At 41.1% G+C, this 24,497-nt stretch overlaps 1 protein-coding gene across 1 annotated transcript in view; it reads left to right on the top strand.

The window, feature by feature from the left end:
- UNC5C (unc-5 netrin receptor C) overlaps positions 1–24,497 on the top strand; it is a 262,862-nt gene that overhangs the window by 156,637 nt on the left and 81,728 nt on the right. The window contains exon 2 of the mRNA XM_075030825.1: positions 11,530–11,751. Coding sequence (XP_074886926.1) covers positions 11,530–11,751 — 222 coding nt within the window. The remainder of the gene's footprint in view (positions 1–11,529; positions 11,752–24,497) is intronic.

Raw genomic sequence — 24,497 nt, 5'->3', positions numbered from 1 at the left:
TGTGAATTAAATTAATCACTGCAGGGGGAAATTTCCCATCTGTAACTGCATATTTCAGACCTTTCATGGACTCCTGAAATAACTGTGTGGATGCAGACTGTTTCTGTAACTTGTATGAGAGGAACTGTACTGCAGTTTCCCTCTGTGGGTCCTGGGATCTGTCCATCATAGCTTCCAGCTTTAGAAAACGATAGGGTGGGTGTTAATGTCCATGCACTAGCTGCATTATCCTTCCATGATCCTTCATGTGCTGAGTCTACTGGTGCTGGGGGTAGAGCGGCAAGAGGAGAGGATGTGCTCTCCTGTAAATAAATGTGTGCTCAAAGAGTACATAGTCCATGCATCTCCTCAAATAAGCAGACTCTGCATAGAGGATGATAGCTGATTAAATCATCCTGTATGTTTCCAAAGTAAATAAGCCATTCCTGTTTTCGTTTTCCCTTAGAGGGAGGAATACATTTGATTATTTTGTATTAAGATTCCATTGAACACCTTATTATTAGCTTTATTAATATATATAGTACATACAATCTGTTGTTATTTTAATGAATGCAACCATGATATTCAAGGAAATCAGTGCTTTTCACCTGCTTACAAAGTCTCATGTATTTACAAAACTGATAGCTACTCAAAATAAATAAATAAATGCTGGAGTCATATTTCTGATCCTAGGCAATAATCTGTGTTCTTCCATCTGGGTTCCTAAATACCTGGGTGCTTAATTCAATAAGAAGATATTTATCTTTTCTATTCCTTTTCTACTTCTTTTAAGGATTTTTTTTCCCCTTTTCCACAACTGGTGCTCAGATTTCGAAGTTCTGCCCTTCCCTTTCCCCTTCTCCCTAGAAGCTCCTGCTTAGAATTTCACTAATGGATTTATAATTCAATTTGGACTTCTGCTGGGATAAATCAGCCTCACACAAAATAATTTATGGTTCTTGAAAAATTGGCTGTGGATGAAATTAGGTAACTAGCACCAGGCAAATAATAATCTCATTAAGATCCATGGAAGAAAATAGTGAGTAGATAGATATTCATGAGGACTAATGTTCGTCTCAGGACAGCAGTCTCACCAGGATGCCCCTGGCCCATGGAGAGAGCCCTTCAGAGCACCCAAGGTCAGGCTCCTGCTCCAAATCCTGCTCCTCAACTGCTCCATTGATACAGAGGGAGACCAGCGACAAAACTTGCATCAGCTCCAAGATAGCCAGACTTTCTTCCCTAATTGTTTCATAAACATAGATTTGTTTGTTGTCCTTTGTGTAACTGTTGTTGGCTGTTTAGTAAATGATGCTGGCAGGTATTTTGGAGAAATTTTGAAGGAAAAATCAGAGTACTGAGTTGTTTACTTTGTTCAAAGGTAGTGAATTAGAGTGCTACCTATTAGGCTGCTACATCCATTTTGCAGATGGGACCCTGAACCTGACAGAGTGGATTTCCCCAAGGCTGCACAAGAATATCTATCCCCTGGGTCTCAGCTCGATACCTTAACCAGGTGGCCATATGACTAAGCTATTATTTTAGGTATAGGCAAGTGTCCTGTGTTTTTCTGAGATGGAGTGATCCCACTAACTAGATTAACTATACACTTCGGACGATAGCTCATGAAGTCAGGATCCATGACATCCCACTAGATCTCAGTTTTACCAGTCATGAGATGTTGGATCATCACTTTTTGCTGAGAAAAATGCTTGCATTGAAAGTGTTAGAAATCTGGGAGCAGAGCTCTGCAGCAGTTTTAATAATGGGAAAAGTAAGGATAAAAATAGCCATTCTTGCTAGAACCAAAGGATTGACATTTTAACCCTAACATACTGATGCAAGAAGCAAGCTTATTTATTAATATGAAACAACATAAAAAGCTAAGAAAGTATTTGCAAAGTACCACATTCAGTTACAGATCCTCCCTCAAGCTCCTTTCATTGCGCCCTAGCCATCAACAATACGTTGCACACAGATTTATCTATGTTAAACCAACTTGTGCTGTGTAATATGATTTACCACTGGCCCTAAAATCCATCTGCCTATGGCTGATGACTCTCTAGCCTGACCTCTGTTGTTGTTTTTAGTACATGATAGAGCCTTAAGAAATAGTCGCATGAGAAAAGGTAGGATCAATTCTTCATTTGTTCATCATATTTGGGACACCACATTTGGACTGTTGACATGGCAGTCAGATGAAGGACCTGAGTCTGAACTTGTAATTCTAAAAATACATAGAGTTAATTATCCTCAGATTTTTCCTGAATTGTATGCTTTGGACTATACCCAGGAAACTTGTTTCCAGTATGCGTTGAGAATATATTTTATGTCCTATAAAATGCATCCTACCGTCTAACCACAAAGGTTAAGTTAGGTCTTGTAAAAAGAGATTTTTCATATTGTAACAGGCACCTACTTTCATGTTCATGTAAATATGGCAGGCTCTGTCTTGTGTGACAAAGAGTGCCTGAAGGGGACTTGAGAATGAATAGGTTTAACAAAAAGTATTTTAGCCTAAGCCTTGTCCATCTTTAATTAGTTATCAGGGTTAAAGGAGGGGTCAAAAGCCTGGAGCTGCTTCAGGACTAATGTGTCAAAGGAAAGTGAAGCCTAACACTGAAGAGGAAATGATGCTCCTCAGAGGTTTAATAATTTTTTGACCTTGTGTCAACCGTTATGACTACTAATGGCAGCTGGGGCAGAAATGTTTCAAATTAGACTTTGCTTTGCAGGTGATTAGGAGGGGATCCCACGTCATTGTGCAGACCCATCACATGCTAGAAGCCAGAATGAAAAATGCATTTCAGTTTTACAGGCAGGACAGAAAATCTCATGGTCTGACACTGAAGTTCCTCTGCTGTTCATACGTGGCAATCGTATCAGAGAAAACAGAACTAGCAATAATATGCAGCCAAACTGCTTGAACTCGACCGGTGCAATCATGTCTAACAGGAGTCATGTTAATTTTCTAATTAGATTAAATGCCCAGAACTCACACTTATGGAATACAGTGTGTGTGCTCGGCAAAGTAATACTTGCATGTTATTCTCCGTAGTTTTGTTACATGATGGAGTAAGGGAGATAAAGTTTCGGAGACAGTCTGCAACCCACTTTTTTTTTAGGCATGAATATTTTATTAGTTTTAAACAAATGGAAAGAGAGAGCAACAGGACAAAGGAGAACAATCTTCCACAGGATAATAATTACCAAGAAATGCCACTGGTATTGTCTGCTGTTTGTACAAGCACTTTTGTTTTATTTTCAGATGCTGTACTTTTGATAGCCATGGCACAGTAACTTAGCCAACCTTGGCCAGTAGCTCTGCACAAGCACGAAAAAGTTTCCATCAGAATTAATGAAAGTGTTGCAAAGAGGGATGTGACTGCTGGTACACAGGACAGAGTGGCAAAGCAGCAGCGCCTTTGCCTCTTGACATTTCACACTGGTGGTGCTCATAAGTCAGCCTCACCCCCCAATGATTTGCCTCCATCCTGTTTTATCTATTTGTAAGGTTAGGCAGGCTCATAATAAACAGTGCTTGCAGATTACTGCATTAGATTTCTTGACAACGATTATCATAAACCTTGTTGCCCAAAGAACAGCTTGGTGCTCTTCATATGTGACAGAAAGTATTTTCATTGCCTTGCGTGAAATCATACCATGTTCCAGCATTTTCCTACACCGAGTCCAAAGCTAACAAGTACCTGTACCATCTCTTGCATGTTTAGGCAGCAGCTGGTAGTCTGATGGAGTTTGTCTCAGGGCAGTGGTAAAATTCTGGATACAGAACCTTAAATGTCATGCCTGTGTATATACCTGCAATTTTTGTCTTGGATTAGCAATGGGATGTATAAATAAATCCCTCTCCCTTACAGAGGGTTGTGGGAGTTGTTAGGACACGTGTTTTGTCTTTAGTTTGCCTCTGGTCCAATTGATGATAAAATTGCCATTAGCCTCAAGAGAAGCAGAAACTTTAATTATAATTATGAATTAAACAAACTGGGGGAAGATGCCTTTTTTCCAGATAGCAATATATAACTTGCAAGCTGCTTTATAGAGCTGGTACAGTCAATGTTTTCCTCATCTAGACCTGATTCTCCTTTTTCTTACTCTGACGCTGCCAGCAGCCACTCGCTTGGCCTCCTCGACTGTGAGGTGTCCCCACTTTTGAACCACAGCCCCCAGTCTTAGCAGGCACCCTCTCTAATGCCAGGCCATGCACTGCCATTGCAAGGGAAAGCATGGCGCTTTCTTGTCCCCTTCAGCTCTTCCCAGCTTTCTGAGAAAGGCTAGTCGATGCAAGATGGGCGTAACGAGCACGATTACTGTATTAGGCCTTCGGTAGCCTACTTGTTTGTTTGGGGTGTTTAACGTAGTTGAATAACGGAAACCGCCTTCCGGACTCTTTAGTCAAGCCAAAAATTCACTATTTGAGATGTCCTAGATGCCCATCGTCTGGGTTTTGGAAAGGGCTCCCGGTTGGCGCCTGTGGCTGACAGTGGATCGCATATTGATTCCCATGCCTCTGTGGAAGTTGCTTTTTCGGTAGCGGTACAGGAGGACAGGAAAGGATGTGTTTGAGTTTTGTTTGATGTGTGTGTGTTTGCAGGGGAGACTTTTGCCCAGCAGCCTTCTGATCTATACGTAGCCACCCAGTGGATATGTTCCTCGTTCTCTAAGTGCATGCAAAGCTTGGGTTTAACCTCCTGGGGATGTGTTGTTAAGCTAAGATGTGCTAGGAGGGTCTTCACCGAGCCATTGCAGGTGCAGGGGAAGTTCATTCCTCTTTGCAGTCTTTATTTATTCTGTTTCTGGACTGAAGTCACCCAAAAAAGATGAACACTGCGTGCCCTATCGATTTCTCTATTACTTTTCCCAGACCATGCCTGCACTTTGCTTTCCCTGCCAAAAAGAGCATTTAATTTTGTGGGTGCTCAGTAAATCTGAGTCTGAAATTCCCTTGACCTTGCTCCTGTGAGAGTTCAGCAAGGTTCAGCAAGCATCTGGTTTGTGGGCTGCCGCAAAACCAAGCCTCGTCTTTAGGCACGTAAAGGCCTGCAGTGAATTCAGCTACAAGCAAGCAGATGCCAGCCTCCCAAGCTGTCCAAATATTATACTGTTATAAAATTGCAATCTTCCTGGGCTATTTGGTGAAATCTTCCACTTTTGAGATGCTGAAGAATAACATGTGATTGCCTTATTGCGTGCCCACCTTGCAATCAGCTGGAGGTAGGGCTGACAGAGGATAAGTGCTGAGAAAGCCACCCTCCTCCTCCTCTTCCCCAGGGCAGGGCAGGAAAATCTGCTTTCTCTTTCAGGGCACACCTACACTTTGCTGTGCCCATTCTCTGTCCCTGTGTGGTCTCCAAGGCTGAGGCAGGGTCAAGAGGGCCCTCTGACATGGAAACCACTCACTAGTAATTTTTAGGAAAAGTCCCATTTTCTCCCATTTCTCATTCAACTTGGCCTAATTTTGGATTCATAGTTCCGTTGGTGTTATGGGGCTTTAAGGTGGAGGCAGGCTATATGGCATACAGATCTTTTGCTTCCTTGCTTGCCATTTGGTGGCACCATAGTATGGCGTGCCCTTCCTAGGAGGACAGAAAACCCTGTGACCAAAGGACTTCCAGCTGAACAATTTTCGTTTCCTGAAAATGTGTGCACTGTAATCCAAACCCTTGCTTCCACCCTGATAAGCTGTCGTACCGAGCTAGCACCTGCTGTTAATTTCACAGTAAACAGTACTTGTTGTTCTAGAAAGCTTTTTAATCATAACATTAAAAAACTGAACAGAAATCCCATCCATACAGTTAACTCCAGCTGCCTTTCCTGCAACGCATGGGGAATGATCTTGCCGAGTGATGGGCATCCAAATGCAAATGAAATTAGCTTTGCAGCCATTCATTTTAAATTGCTCTTGAATCATTCTGAAGTAAATTCCATTTGAGAAGAATTTGCTTCAGGTCTCGCACAAAGAGATAATGGTCCAATATATTATGATCTAAGCAATAATAGTTTAAGTCTCGCAGTTCAGAAATATAGTGAGTTATATGCTGGGTTGATGAGAATTAAAGCTTGATATATAGTAATAAAACTAGTGATCTAGAGATGAATAGATTGGTGTACGGAGCACAATATTTTCCTGCCACAGATTAGAGCAGGGATACTAGTCCATAAAAGGGAAGTATACCATAAAATCTCCTTTTTCACTTGTTATGCATGAAGAGCTATAATATGTACAGTTTTACAAACAAATGCATGAAAAGAATAAAGACCTTTCCTAACATCAAAAGGTTCCTGACTTAGGCAAAGATTTGCTTTACCTTAAAAGAAAATTGAACTAAAATTAAACTGACATTCCTATGTGTGACAGCGCATGCCAGGTTCTATCAATGCTGGTTTCAGTGGCACTTCACCTGTTCCTATAGATTTTGGATTTGACTTGCCTTTAAAAAAAAATAAATTGTTGTCAGATACTACAGAAGGGAAATAAAAGAGCGTATCTGTATTTGGGCCAGCAACTAAAATAAAAATTCCAAATTAAGTTTGTAGATTAAAATGGCTTTTTAAAATTTATTTTCTTAATATGGATGAATTGCATGAGTAAAACCGGTTTAGCGATGCCATTAATCAGGTCTTTTGTCTTGCTAATATAAATCAGTCAATAACAACAGATGGGCTGTACACTTTATTATGTGAAAATAAAGATGAATGTGACATACTGCAGAAGTAAACTTGCAGCTCAAAGTTACTGAGCACAGAAGGGGATTTGTTACAACAGGAGGGTGTGTGCCTCGTATTTGCATTTGATCAAGGTTGTAAGGGGAACTTGCTGCACGTGACATTGACATAATGATTGGAAATCAAGTATGTGAATTTTTAGTTTTTGTTTGTATCTACATTCTCAGATCACTCCTAAATAGTTTAATTAGCTTTTTTTCCTCCAGACAGAAGAAAAAATGTCTAACTACTTAAAGGAGTTAAATAAGAGAGTTATAAAGTTTGCTGCTTTGTTGCACCGTTGGGAGATGAACATTTTAAATAACCAGTGTTAACCGTCAGGAAGATTCAGATCAAAGTCTCAGGCAAGATTTATCCCCTCATATAGCAATGGAGCACACTACGAGAGGCAACCCCCATCCAAATTACAGAAACAGCAGGCCACACGGTTAGAACAAAGTTATCCCTGAAAAACCTAAGTCAGAGTTTGGTCTTTGTACAGACAGAGGAATGACCTGTGTTTAACTGGAGCTGGTCAGGAGAAACTTTGATGGAAGTGTTTATTAGGTTGTTAGAAACTGTGGCCTCATGAAAACACAGATTCAAGAGATTGCTTCAGTGTTACCAAAAGTTTGCTTTGTAGAGAGTTGCAAAAAAATCTCAACACGGTCAAATGTCCTATATTGGCATTTTCAGAGGTAAATATCTGTGTTGGATTTTTAAGAATATTTTGTTATATAATTACACTGCCTTTATAATTATGCTTGCATGTTGCTGCAAGCATTAGAATGAAAGCATAACAGCATATCAGTCTAATTTAAAAAAAAATGAAATGCAAGATTTGGATGCGAGATGTGTGTGTCCTGGTTTTGGCTGGAATAAAGTTAATTTTCTTCCTAGTAGACGGTATAGTGCTGTGTTTTGGATTTAGGATGAGAATAATGTTGATAACACGCTGATGTTTTAGTTGTTGCTAAGAAGTGTTTATACTAAGTCAAGGACTTCTCAGCTTCTCGTACTGCCCTGCCAGCAGAGGCTGGGAGTTCACAAGAAGTTGGGAGGGGACACAGCCAGGGCAGCTGACCCAAACGAGCCAGAGGGATATTCCATACCATGTGACGTCATGCCCAGTATATAAACTGGGGGGAGCTGGCTGGGGAACACTGCAGCTCAGGGTTTGGCTGGGCACTGGTCAGCAGGTGGTGAGCCACTGTATTGTGCATCACTTGTTTTGTATATTCTTCCCTCCCCGCCCCCCTTCCTTTTCAGTCCTATTAAACTGTCTTTATCTCAAGCCACGAGTTTTACTTTTTTTTTTTCTGATTCTGTACCCCATCCCCCAGTGGGATGGGGGAGTGAGCAAGCGGCTGTGTGGTACTGAATTGCTGGCTGGGGTTAAACCACGACAGTGTGTTAAGGTTGATGGTTCAAAACTCTGTCCCAAATCAGCAGCTGAATTAGCCGACTTTCCTAAGCTGAGCCACAGCTGGGCCTGTTGTGATGGGCAAGCCATCACGAGCAGATTTAAGGTTCTTCCTCCTCAATGCATCCTCATCCCAAGAGGCGAGTACCACAGCCCGGCACAGGGGAACCATGGCTGTACACCCTGTCTACCTGTAAACCACCGTCCTGCGACTTCAGCCGGTGGCGGCTGGCATGCCTGGGTGGGAGGGGAGCAGTGGTTTGCCTCCCCACAGCAGCCGATCCCATCTCCTTGGGGAATGCAGGGAACACCAAGTGACTTCCCGCTGCGATTCACACAGGCTGATAAAGCCGCGTGTTACCTTTCAGCAGTGAATAGCAGGAGCGAGGAGTCCTGAGTGCTAATGGACTAGCTTTGCAGTGTGATAGGGTTTTTTTCTGCCAAACACAGGAAAACCCAGTCGTGGTCATATTTTGGATGCTCCTCTTAAGAATCTGCTCTATAAAAAACCTCCAATGTTGCTACTAATAGCAACAGTATGAGGGCAGGGATTGAATGAACATCTTCCAGCTTAAAAAGCTCAAAAAATCTGTCTTAGCTACTATCTTAAGTTTATTCTAAAATTGCAGGTTTTTAAATGCCAGTTTCCAGGGACAAGGCAGTGCTCTGTTTTTGTGACAGTTTGTGAATGGTTTCCATCTATATCTATAACATTTAAGAGCGGTTCAGATGCCTCTTGATAGCAATGAGAAAGAGTGTGGAAAAATAAACCTAGGCTTTATTATTGCTTAAGAAGAGTAAGGTGGAATTATAGCAAGAAGCCAGTAAGAAAACTGGCTTGTTCCTGATTGTGGGATACCAGGCTGGTGGAAAGAAACAGCTATCTCCACAATCAAAACATGAGAGTAGGTTATTGCGTACTGGGCAGTACTGTGAATCCACTTTAACATAAAAGTAATATTTAAACTTTAGAATCAGTTACCTTCAGGTGGTAAAGCCAAAGCCTACACACATTCTCCAGGCTGATTAAAGCAATAATTTTAAACCCCACCTTTTTATTTTCTGCAGCTTCCTGATCCCTCCTTTTAGACTTTCTAGTTACATCTTCGACAAGATGCAGTTAATTGGTCAGGCAGCATAAGTATTGTCTTTGATAATGTGCAGAAATCTAGTGGTGAAAATAAATACATTTGTTCTTCCAGTCACCAGAAATTAGTGAAGCAATACTTGTTTAATTATAAAACATATGTGTGCTTTGTTAGTTTCCATCTGTCTGCTCGCTGATTTGCAATTAAATGACCAGAAGAAAAAGATACGTCCTGTGGCAATTCAGGGGAAATGATTCATCTCTAATGTTTCTGTGTTGTGGATGTCTATGGAGCAGCGTGTGTGAGAGGGAGGGAGTGGGGAAGAGGGGGAGGTAGGGATAGAAGGGAATGAGGAATGCTGAAAAGCCTCCTGCTTCAGTTCAAACATATTTTGTTGCCATGAAACCAAATGTGGACTCTCATTAACTTATTGTAACTCATCTTTCTCTTTGGGAAAAACTGGGGAGCAAAATGGAACAAGGAAGAAATACCTAAAGAGGAAAGAAAATGGGATTGCAGAAAAAGGAGGCTGGTGTGGTCAGAGTGAAAAGGAAACCACAGAAAAAAGGAAGGATGGGAAAGTGATAAAAATTAAATTTAATTTGAGTATTTGGAGGTGGAAATTGAATTGTTAGAGTATGTCACAGATTTTCCCTTTGCTAGAAAGATGCCAGGCCTTATTTAGTGTTCCTTTCTTCTATCATTGAACCAGTTAATTTCTATTATCTCTCAGGGATTGCTGCAGTGGTGAGTCAGGCCTGTTACTCTTTTTAAAATGAGACATCCAGAAAGGCAAGAGTATTTTTAAATTAATATGAAGAGAAAAAAAAAGCAAATTGGTGCACATATGGTCTCTTCATAAATAGTTCAAGAGATTCACAAAATCTTTTGCTGTGTAAGGTATTCCCATCACTGATAAAGACGTACAGTCTACCTCCATATAGCTATGTGGACGGGTATCATATTAGCTTCTCCCCATCTCCTTCATGTGTTACTATTCTTCCTTCTCTTCCTGTAAAGCAGTGGCTGGAAGGAGAGCCTTTCGTGCCCCTTGTAATTCTGGACACAGCCTGCACAGGCACGTCTTTGGTACCGGAAGGTAGCTGTCTGACATTTCATCTTCATGAAGACTGGCAGGGAGAAGATAGCCAGCCTTCCCCAGTATTTTTAGTTTGATGTTCTGTGGTGTTTTATTGATCATCAGCAACGTCCGTCACTGTGTGCAATGATAACTGCTTCAGAGGCAGAAAGGGGGAGACTGAATAAGGCCTTCAGGATTGTCAGCTTGCTGCTGGTGGATCTGTCAGTCGTTGGTGCCCCCCAACTCCTTTGCAACTGGGAGCTTCTTGGATGTTCTTCCGCACTGATGGCAGGTGGGGAGGTGGGTGGGAAGATGGTTATTCTCCACTGAATTGGTGCTTTCTGATGTGGAAGACTTCCTCTGCACAAAGGGGCAGAGGGGTTTTAAAGGGAGATTTGTGAAGAGGGAGGGAGAGACAGAGGGAAGTCTGTGCGTTAGGAGTTTTCAGTGTTGCCTCTTGTGCGTTGGATTCTTCTTGCATCGACTTTCTTCATTACCAGCAGCACCAGAGAGGGGCAGAGGTTCCTTATGTTAATAGCACGCGTCTGTGTTGGCCCAAAATGTCACCATCTCACAGCTGCTGAGCTCCATGTCCCAGCTCCCGGTTCCTCTCTGTAGTGAGGACTGCACAAACCAGTGTACTAAAGATGAAGTAAATAAAGCATAGCTTGGCGCCTTCATTATCAGCCTTAGCAAGAGAGTCAGAGTATGTACAAAGCAGCATAGACTGGACGTGCATTTAGTCTTTTGCCCTTAGAGCAGATTTCAAATTGCTCATCTGAAACGAAAGGCGCTATTTCCTATTTGTACCAGCCTCAGCCAATATGTGCATGCACTTGATTAAACAGTGCGATAAGTCACTATTGAAAAGTGTGACCTTGAAGCCTCCGAAAGTTTCTATTATTTCTTTTTACGGTTTTGCAGGCAACTCTCCCAAGCGCTAACATAATGCTTTATTGCTAATATTGCTGGTGATGATAACAAAGGACCGTTCCCAGTCATGTGAATGTGCACATCCCTGTTGCATCACACAGAGGGAAGAGAGCTCAGAATGTAAAGAATACTTTCTTCTGGTCTGAAAAAAGCAGTAAATTTAAGACTCAGTCTAGGAATGCTCCTAAGATAACATTTTATTTGAAAAGTATACTTCTTTTGAAATTTTCAAAAAGTGCTTGTAAATCTTCGCCAGATTAATTTTGGTTGTTTCATTTGTCCTTTTCGTCTCTTCTCTACAGATGATGATTTTTTTCATGAGCTTCCAGAAACTTTTCCATCTGATCCTCCAGAGCCATTGCCCCACTTCCTCATCGAACCCGAAGAGGCTTACATTGTGAAGAACAAGCCTGTGAATCTGTACTGCAAAGCAAGCCCAGCCACGCAGATCTATTTTAAGTGCAACAGTGAATGGGTTCATCAGAAGGACCACGTGGTGGACGAGAGAGTAGATGAAACCTCTGGTGAGTTTGCATTATGTCATGGAGGGATGAGAATTAAAATGCATTAGTATCAAGCCCACTGTTGTAATCTACCAGCTATGTCATATGGCAGCTACTTTTTTCTTGATATAGCTGTGAATTCTGTGTTTGGCATTACTGAGTATTAGCTGTCAAAGTACAGAGGTGGTGTCTGTATCCAGATTAGTTAGTAAAGCATGCTTGTAGAGCACCATGCCCAAGTTTGAAAAAAAAAAACCCAAACAGGAGAACCATGCACAAACAAAAGGGAATTGCTTTCTCAGCCAGGTCTACCCTCCATTCACTTCCCCAGTGTCACAAATTCCCAGTGGTTGCTCTGTATTGTAGTCACACACCAAGAGTCATGTTCTCCCCAAAGTGCCAAAGACCATTTGGGTTGTTCCTAGAATGATGGTTTTTTTGGGAGATTTGTGAAAAAAAGGAGAAATTTACTCAGCTTCCAGCAAGAAAGAAGGAGAAAACACACCTGGGCATAGTTTAGAGCAGTGTATTGATCCATAGCAAGCACCTGGCTGTTATTCCATTACACTTTTCTGCCTGCTTCATAGAGCCTGTATGAAGGAGAACTACAGTAGGTTAGCAAGGAAAAGAAAGAAAAAAGAAAATAAAAAGGAAGCCAAGAGCCTCATCCTTCCTCAGTCAATACCAGAAATCCCACTGACATTCATGAAAAAATAATAGGACCTTCACAGTCCAAAAAAAAAAAAAAAAGGGTTTAAAAACTTGAGTAATAAATGAGCGTAAATCAAAGATATGATTGTTCCTGTTTGGGAAGACTGGTAATCAACAGAGTTTGAGTCACATGCAAGGAGAAGCAGGACTTACTGTTGTTTTGATGGCTCTGAGAAATAACTGGATACCTAGCAAGAAGGTACCTTTCATTTGGGAATTACACCACCACTTGGTCTAATTACTTAGAAAAATAACTCCACCAGATGTCTTGGAAGTCTCTTGTGAACTGGGTTTTATTTGTTTCAGCTCATTTATTTACACAGAGATCAAAAGCATAAGCTTTTAACGGTGCTGTGGTGCTCTCAGCTTGAGAAAGAGAAGGTGGGTGTAGGAAGAAAGGCTGTAGAAAAAAAAATCTGTATTAAACTTTGGTCCAGTTTATTTGTTTGTAAGTATTGGCTTTTCCAACAAGTTGACTGCAGCAGAAAAACTAAAAAACGAAATTCTTGTTACTTAATACATCTTCAATTTTTTTCATCCATGGGAGTCCACTGGAATGAAGAAGGACAAGCAGGAGGGGAGCTATCACTGTGTTAATTTTTTAAGCTTTTATTAACATCAGCATTCAGAAATGTGGAAGTGCTGATGTGGTGACTGCAATTTTCACTACAGGTGAAAAATTCATTCTTTTTTCTTAAAAATCTAATTGTAGAGGAACTTCATGATACTGTAAAGCAAATTGCATTTGACAAATGTAGAAGGCCAGCCTTGAAAAGAGATGCATCTGAATATATTGGAGGACAAATGGTTTGCATAATAAACAGCAGCAATTCTATGCAAACGAAACCCATATCCACTTAGAGATCTACTGGACTTTGGTGGGGAGGAGAGTGTCAAAAGCTATGCACATCAGATTATTACCACAAGAGTCACAAGCCCAGCCACACTAATAGCTTGTTGAAATGAAACTGTCATCAGAACCTAAATTTGTCAGTCAACCGGGTTGTTGCCAAAAGGTTGGATAACGCATGTCACAGTTGGAGTGTTTGTGCACCTTCCTGTAAGTAGGCTGAGAACCTAGGGCTCACAGCACATAGTATGGAAAAGGATAAACAATGTATTTCAGGTAGTGGTAAAATAATATCTTTTTGCTGGAAGCTTGGGAAAATATATCCACTGCAGATGGAGCTGGAGAAAAAGTTGCAGGAGATGGTGACTGTGAGGATTCATTCTCACAGTCTGAAGAAGGAGGTATGAGATCATCGGCTTGGCAGCTTGCACCAGTCAGGCTGGCAAAGCCCTTTTACTCTACCACTTTTGAGGCCATTTGGGTTTCTTTTGTTATTTTTGGCTAGCTAGTGCGGTAGTTGTAACCTAGGGCGCAGCAGTAGTGACTGAGCTGCTCAGAGGGTGGCATCAGGATGGCAGCCCAAGCCTACGCTGCTGCTGGCTTCAGCCTTGCGCTTAGAGGCTGGAGAAATTGTCCACAAACCAGGCTAGGTCTAGCCTTTACGTGGGCTCAAAGGGATCTTGGTTACACAGTGTTTCTGCTGGGTCAGTCGTGTAATCCCAGCAACTAAAACTGGAAGCATTCTTCTTTCCTTATATTTTACTGTTCTGAAGGTCTGTTCTGCCTAAATACGAAGAAGAGCACCATGCTGAGGCCATCTTCTGCTGCCGTTTTTGAACCAGGTTTTGTCTTTCAGTTCCTTAGGTAGAAAAGCAAAGCAGAGAAAATCAAGACAAACAGACAATAAAATATGAGAGGAAAAAAGTAAAGGTCACCTGTGCTTTCTTTTCTAAAGGATGGGTAATCAGGAAGAAAGAGGACTAAAATACAGGTGTGATGCTAGCAGTACATCATCTTGGGATTGTAAATGATGCATGAAAGAGAGAAATAGGTTTTGATTTGCAAAAGATTATGTGTTCATGGACTTTGAGCCTGTGCCCAGGAATGAATTCTATGTAGAGATGATTAACTCTTCTTACAAGGCAAATTTGTTTCTGTCATTGATAAAACCAGAGACAACAGCACAGCAATAGCAGTGGCACAAGAGATGGAATGAGAGTGCAGTCCAGCTCTCATTGAAGAGAGCTGCTAGATAGGAATGTTGAATATATTAAGAAGGTTAATTTTATAGAAAGGAAAATAAATATTTATATGTTTTTCCTCGGTGTATATATATATTTTTTCTTTGTAACAGAGAGAAGGTACAAAATAAGAGTTATATGCACTTTGCACTGTGCGATATTTTTGAACAGTAGGTAAAGCATTGCTGTAAAGAACATGCATAGAGACTCTGTGGGAGTTGTTGCCTTCTGGTTGGAGAGGATGAGAACAGTAATAGTGACAGGGTGTTCTAGTACCACTTTATTTAATTAAATTAGCCTGAAGAGAGAGCCTTGCAAAAAAAAATTCCAATGATCGAGTCTGAGAAGCCAGAAGCTTTACACAGAAGATCATTACATTCTGGTTTTTAATCCTCAGACTCACTGGAATTTTTCTTCTTTATGGAAAAAGCTAAGCATTTTCATAAAGAAGTCAAATGGGTGCTTTGAAAATCTTCAGTGCACATCTTTGACTCTTTCATTTCCCATGTACGTGAAATACAAGGCAGGGCATGGTCTTTTTTATGTTTTTACTGGAATATTTCCCCATTAATGTGGAAAAATATATGTAAAGAATAAGAACACAGGTTTTAAAAAACAAAGATGAAAGTTGTTTTGAGGGAACACATTTGATTTTATGGCTGACTGTCATAAAAGATAACAGGAATGAAAGTAAAAGGAACCCTGCAGAACTGATGCTTTGGGGGGCAAGAAAATTCCATTGTCACAGGGCAGGAAGCTCAATAGCATCAATAATTGTTAGAGCATTTTGTGCACGTTTTCCAAATTAAGGTACCTCTGAAAATAACTATGGCAAAAGATTTTATTTTGCATGTGTGTTTTTTATGGAGAAATATTTTCAGACACACACACACACCAGTTCTACAGTGGTGGGAGAGTTGTGGATGTATAGACAATCAGTGTCCTGCACCCCTTTAATTTGTCCAGAGGGATTAAATGCTGCTAAATCAAACCCCACATCCCAGTGATGTACAACAGAGAAAATTCAGGACTACAGGGACCTTGTTTTTGTCTTTTCAATTTGGATATGCTTTGTAATAGTTTCTCCATGACTATTAAGGTGAAATGATCTATAAACCCCCTCTTGCCCTCTGCAATGCCAGTAACATGTTGTTCTCTCTCCTTCAAGCAAGGAGAAAACAACATTTGGGACTCTTCTAAGTGCTAATTAAATAGACATATTGGGCAATTCAGCTGGCATTATTGTTTGCCTTCACTTTCTGTCTTCTTTTGCTGGGATGCATAGGGAGAAGAGGGCTCAGGGAGTTTGCTGATGACCTCCTCCATGTTCCCAAATAGCAGCAAGACGGAATAAGGACTCTTGAGCCTGGCCCGAGGCCCCCGCTAATGCAAAATGAGCAGGCTTATCCGTGCAATCTCAGAGGAAAGGCATGCTGAGGGAGGCTCTGTCAAGGAGCAGGTGAAGTCGCCAATCCTTTTCCCATGTCCTGCCTTCAGAAGCAGGCTCTCAGAAGACCTAATGTCCTCCAGGAGCATCCCTGGTGCCACCCAGCCTGCAGCAAGGAGGATAGGTGGCTCTGAGGACTTTCCCTTTAGCTGCCCCTTCAACTCTCTGCCTCCACACATATCAATGAAAATGATAAAGTTAGAATCTGGCTCAGAATAAGGTTTTTGTCTGATTAGGAGGGTTTATTGAACTACACTGAGGTGGATGAATATGCTCTTCTTTTCAGACAGAAATCTTAGACTTCTTTGTTTCAGTTTCTTTACAGAGCTGCTGCTGTGATTCCCATGCTTACCTCCCACCATCACCTTTTCCCATTAATAAAGTATTTTTGGATGACTTGCAGATTTGATGAAAGGAGACTGGGCTTTTGACATAGGGTCATCATTGATCTGGCAAATAGGAGGTTGTTACCTTAAGCAATGGGTTTGGCTGCCTGTTGAGGGAGCAGGTACCCAGCTAGCTAAATCTTTAATAGATCACCCGCTCAACAGAAAGATCAAAGACTGATGTCTGCCCTTTTGCCTTTAAAACAGCTCTTACAAGACGCTGCAGCCAAGACAGCAGTGGGGAAACCTCCATAGTGACTGTCCCTGCTCTTCTGGCACCATGTATAAAGGCAGGAAAATCACTTCCAGCACACAATGCTCTGTCACTTTATCTTCCTCTTTGTGTGTACATCTCATGAAAGCTGTGTATTTTGGTGTTCGTGACACCACATTTTAGAAGGCTGCATTGGCCTAACAACAAAAGTCACATCAACTTGTTTGGATGTTGTTTAAGCTGGGACTTTTGATTGTATATCAAAGATCATCACACAGCCTCTCATTTTGAGAAGTTGTGCTCATTTGTCTTAGTATTTTTTATAAATAAGAAAAGCTATTGTTTCTAAGTATAGCACTTCTTTGAATACCCGTGTTGAGAACTTAATTTGGGAGCCTAAATACAAAATTCACGTGCCCCCTACCCCCATGTAAGCACAGCTCAGGGAGAGGAATGTCGAAGGGTAATGTTTTCCTCGTTTCCTCTGACCCACAGATCTTCCTTTCTTTACTGCTGTTTTCCCTCTCTGCACGTCTTCCTTGCTTAATCCCTTTTTGCTTCTTGACCTGCTGCAGCCTCCTAATTTTGTGCATTATTTTTCAAGAGTCCAAAAGATAAGGAAAAAAGCTATTTTTCTGAACAAATGTGGCCAGTATCCCTATTAACTTCACTAAGGAGATGACAAGTGATGCTAAATGCTCCAGTTATACTTAGCGTGCAATATTTTGACTCTCTGGGGTAGAATACCTTGGGGTTATGTTAGTAAGGGTAGCCACATATCATAAATAAGGATTGTTTTCATTCCACTGTTGTCACAAGTCGTTTTATTTTCCATTTATCATTGGATCAAATCCATTACAAACTTCAAGCACTCCAATTCAAAATAATTATTTCTTAGCAACATATTGCCAATTTTTAGCTCTGTTCCTTCAATACTCTGCCCTAATCCAACTCATTTCAAGGAAATTTAAAAATGTGTCTGTGTGTCTCTTCCCAAATGCTTCTATTAATAGTTTTGAGGTGTGGGTTAGAATTGATAGATACTACAGTCCATTTTCTTTAATAATTCGAAGTCTGTCTTCTCTTTGGAAGGATGCTGTAAGTGAAATGTTTATATGTGTGGTCTGAAAGCCTGCAGCTGGTGCAGAAAGGAGCAGACAACTCTATTTCTCCAAAGAACTGGAATTCTCTGGGGAAATACAGGCTGTTTACTTATATAAAAGTATATGAACAAGCCCACACTTTTTTCCTATTTGACATTTAGGTTGCAGCCATTTTTTTATGTCACTCGGGCCATCTTCTTTCTGCCTGTCACTGCCTCTGGCCTGGTGGGCAGCTCTCCTGGGCAAGAGGAGCCTCATGCCCATCACCACTGCAAGAGAAGTTCTGTCTTCTCACAGTTTGTGTCTTCAAAATCAGATGCTGGGAACGTGGTCCCCAGCACGCCCAGATCAAGGGAATACCCGACAACAAAGCTGCCACAGATATTTTTTTGCAAGCAGGCAGTTTCCACTTTTATCTTAAGTAATTAGTATATTTTGATAGGAAAAAAAAGACATTTTGGAAGCTTCAGAAGAAACACACTCACAGAGAGGCAGAGAATCACCATTTTCTAGGATATAAATTCAAAATGGTGGTTATTTTTGTTGAAGTGAGGGGAGAAATCACTAAGGTCTGTCCTGACCTAAAGAAGGGAAATAATCTTTTTATATACAGAGCAAGAACATGGGGCCAGATATTTGCTTCTGGAGGGAAATCTGCTTATAGGCAATGCAAAACTACTCCCCAAACCCAGGGAGATTATCTTTTTGTATAGAAGCCTGCAAAAGACTTTGGGGGTTTTGAGTTTAGACACTACTGAGTATAGTATTCACTTATAATACATGTATTAACATGTCATTGATTTCTTATCTAATCAAACTGTTGTATGTTGGGTTTTTGTCCCTGTAATTCTTTGTGGAAGGCTGCTTCTAGCTCTTAGACCTAGACGTGTTCACAGCCATTGACACTCTTCTGCTAATGCTGTCCTTCCCGGCAGCTCTTTGCCCTGGGGGATGTGCGTGCCCACCCACCTTTACAGACAGCAGCCGTGGACCTCGTGAACCCCCTGCCCTCATGCTGCTAAGCTGACTGAGGCGGGCTCTTCCAGCCTCGGCACTTGTTCTATCCTTCAGGGTATTCCGGGATGCTAACAGTGGGGCCCAGAGGGAGCTACTCTTCCTGCAAGTTAATCCTGCTCATGCTCTTCCTCCAAGTAATGATGGGCCCATGGGAACGGTCATTTGCCTATTCCAAATTTTCTGTGGATTCACCACGTATCTCTCTGCAAATCACTCAACGTCTCTGTTATTTACCTCTGCAAAGTGCTTTGGGACCAAAAGATAAAAGCTCTAGGCTATTTGTTCATTTCTTATTGCAGCATTAACTTCCTATCTGCAGCTGTTCACCTAATTGTCCTGAAGGTTTCCTGTGGGCTTCTAGAAAAACAAATCTGAGACAGGAAATAAAGTTATTTAAAATAATAAGAAGAGGATGCTTAGTGCATTCATCTGAAGCATTTGATACCCCTCTGAATATTTCCAGCCTACACCTTATCTTCCTCCAAGTTTTTCCTTCATTAAACCCTTTGTTACACACTCGTAATCCCATTAATTCCCCAAAAGACATCTTCAGACATCAGTCCACCCACCACAGCTTCAGACTAGTCACAGCTTTGCACAGCAATGCTTCCTTTTTCCATCCATGTCCCCTGGCTCCTTTGAAGCTGAATGCCCTTTGAGTGGGATCTGGATCCCCCGTGGTGACGGTGGTCTGGTGCCTGAAAGGCTAATAAATGTCAGCTTGGTTTGGAAGTGAGTCCCAAAGGTTGGTCTCTGTCCTGCGTCCGCTGGCCTAAATGGATAACAACTGTTTTTTGGATACAGGAATGGCAGAAACGAAGAGCAGAGCCAAGGACTTGTGTGCCGTCAAACAAAAGTGCTGCAGTCAGTAGCACTCTGGCAGTGCTAGGGCAGGGACATTTGCATCCTATAAATGTAGTTTTTTCAGTTCATTAAACATGAGAATGGGTAGGACTAATAGGTCTGTAGTTTGTTTACAAAAATCCTGGAAAATATTCAGGGAAATGGAAGGTCAAAATTATACTTTATGAAGTATATATGTCAATGAAAACAAGTTATAGTCTGATGCAGTCACTGGAAATGTGGTCTAACACTGTTTAGAGACATTCAGGTCTTGATGACTGTGCGAGACATTTAAGCATTGTTGTCTCGAGTCCCTTGATGTCTGTATAAGCTTGTATCTCAGTTACCTGGGTAGTATCTTCTACTTTTTCCTCTATTAGCTCGTTAGACAGTGAAACCATTCTCTGAAGAAGAATTCCTATTGCTTAAAACTACATTGGAGAAATCCTTTTTTAAAAAAATAATATAAAAAGCCATTTGTATGGAACAACGATTGCACATAGATCAGATTTAGTGAGGCTTTTTTCACTATGAGGGTAGGGTATCAAATCATTGCTAATATGTAAGGGAAAGAGAGGTGGCTGTCACATGCAGGTCTGACCCATACAGGATCTAATTTTGTGCTGCCATTGCAAGTTCAACGTCTGTATTCATTTTGTCATTCCCATGCATTCCTGATTCGTACATAAATGAGCAGCGTGATGTGGTAGGTACCAGCAGGACTGCCATTCACCTGCAAGGTTATGTACAGCTCTTTCTCATCAGGTTTTGATGGGATGCCTTTCACAATTCCTCATAACTTCTCATCCCTCTTCATATTTTGATTGTGAGAGCAGAAAGGGAGTCTTTTGTCAGCCTCTTCTGTGTCTCTTCTTCCCCCTGAATACTGATCTTTAGGCCCTCACAGCCTCTTCTATTATTTGCTCCGAGATTTTGATTTTAGAGAGAATCTCGGTTGGTTGATTGCTGCTTTTGGCTTCCCAGTGACTTGTATAATGATGTGCTGACACTGCACCTGGGTCGGTTGCCATGCCCTCCTCTGAAGAGGAGTAAGGATTGCCAGGCCTGAAGAATAACGATGCCTTGAAGTGGATCAGGCTTGCTTTGGGGTTTAGTTTTAATCCTCTTATTCTTCAACTAAGGTGGAAACCAGTATTGGATTCAGTCAGAGTGGGTACCCCGAAAAAAAAAAAAGAAGAGGCAGCCAGAATTATAGGGATAGTATTGACGGCATTTACTTACATAATGAAAAAGGTCTTTTTTCATGTCAAAGTCTCATGGATCTGCAGAGCAACTTGCTCACATCCCCGGTGCCCCACTGTAGCTGACGGGGATCATGAGCTGTGCTGTATCCAGAAACACGTACACACCAAATGACTTCTGTGACCACCAGGCTGCTTCTTCGCACGCCTTCTTGTGATGATTCTTTTATTTGCTACAAACTAAGAAAAATCTCCTGGCATTCAGGAGCTGGTGTTTTGACTGCTGCCCTGGCACAACCCTGAAAACACGCTGGATGGGAGAGCAGACAGTAAATTCCCAGAGCTTTATCTCTGTCTGGAGAAAGTCACTTCACTTGACAGCGTACTGGACAAAGCTGTTTTGAAAGCAGCTGCTTGCCTTTCTCTTTTTTTCTTTTTAATATTTTTTCAAGATACCCAAGTCGGCTGTGAAATGCCATCCCTAGCATGCAGAACAACAACGGCAAAATACGGTGGGGCTTTTACACTTCTCCCCCAACCTGCTGTTCCTGCACATCGTGGACTAAAAAATAGGAAAACAACTGCTGAGGAAGGCTCCCGAGTGACCCCTTGTGTCACGTTGCGACTGTCCTTGTTCCCACAATAGCTGCACCAGCCACTGAACTGTGTCATCACATCAAGTTCACAGAAATAAGGCATTTTCACATTGTCTCTGCTTCTCAAAACCATGCAGAGTGGGTGTGGTACATAAGTACATGTGCAGATACATATTTTATATGTATACACGCACATGTATATGTCACTATGTCAATAACATAAACAACTTGGTGTATATTTTTATATAAAAAATTACACACAAACCTATTTACTGTTCACTTCCCTGCCCCCCCCTCACTGTGCAAAGGGAATGTAAACACACTGTTCGAAATTCAGATGTTCTCAGTTGGCTTCCCAGATGTTTGAAGTTCAATAGATTTTTTTTTTTTTTTCATAATTTCCTTGGCTTCTTCTAGTGAAGTGCTAAACAACCATTATTGCTTTTTGCCTGCACATTGAGATTCATCTGTAGGCTCTGAACAGCCTCAAAAGTGCTTCAATTTTGCATGAGCACTAAGCTGGGGACTGGGAAGCATTACCCACTGCTGAAGGCCCAGATCATTAGAAAGAGCATGTAAATCCTCTGAACCAGAAATAAAAAGTGCACAGATTTTCTTTGTGAAGTCTCAACTGCAGCTTTAAGTAAAACATGAACCATTGGCACTTTTTTTTCCTGGCCCTTGAAAAAAAACCCAACATCTTTTCTCAGCTGCACGTGCGTCGACCAAAAGAAGGGAAGATTGGGCTTTGACCCAAAAGCTGGAGCTGTTAAGAGCTGATACTTATGCTTTCCTATGTGGACGACCTCTCTTCTTCCTGCTCCCTGTAAGTAGCACCAGGCTGGCAGGGAATTGCTTGGTTACTGCCACAGAGGGAGGGTTGCTTAGTGTCAGGATGGCTTGGGTCAAGATGCTTTGACTCGCATTTGTTTCTGTTCCTAGACCTCAGCCTATGTGAATTCAGAAATCATGATGCCCGTGGTTGAATGTAAATATATGCTTATAGTGAGGTTTTCTTTGGAGTCCTGCTACACCAGAGCATGATTATTACTTTTGTACGAGGAAAAAGGAAAAAAGAAAGTGGCAACAATAGGCACACGTCGTTATATGTTGAAGAGAACAATACATTTTTGGAGCAATTTCTGCATATTCACAAAAAAATGCCATCAACCAGAAAATAGCCTCCATTAAAAAAAAAAGCAGGAGGTGTTTTTCCTTTGTCTCTGAACTGTTTATAGGCTGAGAACAAGCAATCCATTGCTGTTCTAAGGTATTAAATGGCAGTAGTTCAAGGGTGATGTAAAGCAGTCAGCTGCTGAGGTTGGCTGGGGGAGAAGATAGCAGAGGGGCTAATTTACCTTCCCCACAGGGCTGTGCTTCCCACCTCCACCACGCTGGCAGGGACCAGGGCACAGGGTTTGTTTTCCACCAGCATTTGAGAACTCAGTTTTGAAATCTTCCCTGCATCTTACACAACTTGGTCCTTCAGATGTTAATGGGAAAAGAACAAAAAGGCCTTGTTTTCACTAAAAGAAAATAAACCCCAAACAGAATGTGTGTTCTTTAATTCCAGTTCAAAGTAAAATCCTTCTGAAGACAACGCTTTGTAATTTTTGTATGAGTCAGTTAAAAAATAGTAGGGGAGCTGGGATTTTCAGTTAACTCTCTACCATTAGCTGGTAATTAGATACCATAGGTAAGTGATGCAAACCAGTGCAAACTTGACATCGGTCTTAAGGCAAACTTGACTTTATTAGGCTGTTGCCTTTATCTGTATTAATTTGAGTTAAGAATGTATCTGTTTCCTAAAGAGAAAGTTATGAAGAGAGCAAAAATAGCTGGAAGCCTTTAATTTAAATATTTAAGCTAATATTTGTAGAAAATAGTTTGTGATCTTCAATGCAGTCATTTCATATCACCAGCCAGCCACAATTTACAGAAAAGCAGTTTTGAGGCAAAACCAGGTGCATGCAATCACAGCGTGAAGGATTACTGCATGTTAAAGCTGTTTGCTCTGTTAAACTATCTCTAGATATCTACCCGTCTATCTATCTTTTGTTAAGATTACAGATACTCTATATAGAAAATAAGCTATAGGCGAAGTGTGCCATTATGCAATCATCTCTGTCCCATTAGGATGCACGGAGTACATTTTTCTCAGCAAGAACTTTAATATTTGAAGCCATTCTTCTTGTACATAGCCTATTTATTCATTTTTTAAACACCAAATTCCATAGCTTAAGTACTCTGATATATTTGAGCAGAATAACTCTGACTGTGAGGAATCCATCTCTGCAAGAGGGTAAATAAATTTCAATTTTGACATAGCACTGATTTTATTTTTACCTTTATAAAAAGGTTATTTCACCAAGTAAAGTGATCAGCCTCCTACTACAGAGACAGGTTGTTTATAGCACCTGTGATGAGCGATTAAATAAATCAGACAGGCCATTCTGGACTGTTGGTAAGTGAAAAGATCATTATTCTTGGCTTTGGTCACTTAAATTTTACCATCAGAGAACAACCTAATAACTAAGGACTGTATAATAAGAAAGCAATCTGTTTACCTTTTATTAAGTCTGTTTATAGTCCTACCACTTTTGGTGTATGGTCTTGGCCACTTTCATGAAGCAAAAATTATGATGCTATTTTAAGGATTTTTGGATGAAGCTTTGTATGAAATGTAAGACAGGTGGGGAGTATGAGAACTGAAAATGCTTTCATCCTTTTTGCCAAATACTATGGAGATAATCCAGCCCCTCCTGAAATTATTGCAAAACTCCAATGTTCTTTTTTGGTATCAGGATTCTCCTTCCACCCTTGTCTTGCATTAAAAAGCATGTATACTTAGGTTATTCAAATCTGTCCTGACTGAGCAACATTCATAAAGTATTTCTTCACATCCCTCTCCTACTCCTAATAGCTAGAAAAAGGAACTGAGTCAGAAACCATGGACTGTTTCAGACTGGCACTGATTTATTTTAAGACTGAGCAAGCCACCGCATTTTTCTCTGTGTCTAGGTTGAGGCTCTGAATGGGGATGCACCGTGGTCGTCTAAGTTGCATGTCGTATAATTTGATTCTATAGCAGCACGTGTTGCATGGATGTGCAGAGGAATACCCCTACCCCAGAGCTGTTTTGCTGCTGACTCCCCAA

The sequence above is a fragment of the Buteo buteo genome, chromosome 1 (genome assembly GCF_964188355.1).
Source record: "Buteo buteo chromosome 1, bButBut1.hap1.1, whole genome shotgun sequence".
Taxonomy (NCBI): Eukaryota; Metazoa; Chordata; class Aves; order Accipitriformes; family Accipitridae; genus Buteo; species Buteo buteo.
The sequence above is the reverse complement of the archived record's forward strand: the minus strand, read 5'-3'. Positions and strand labels throughout refer to the sequence as shown.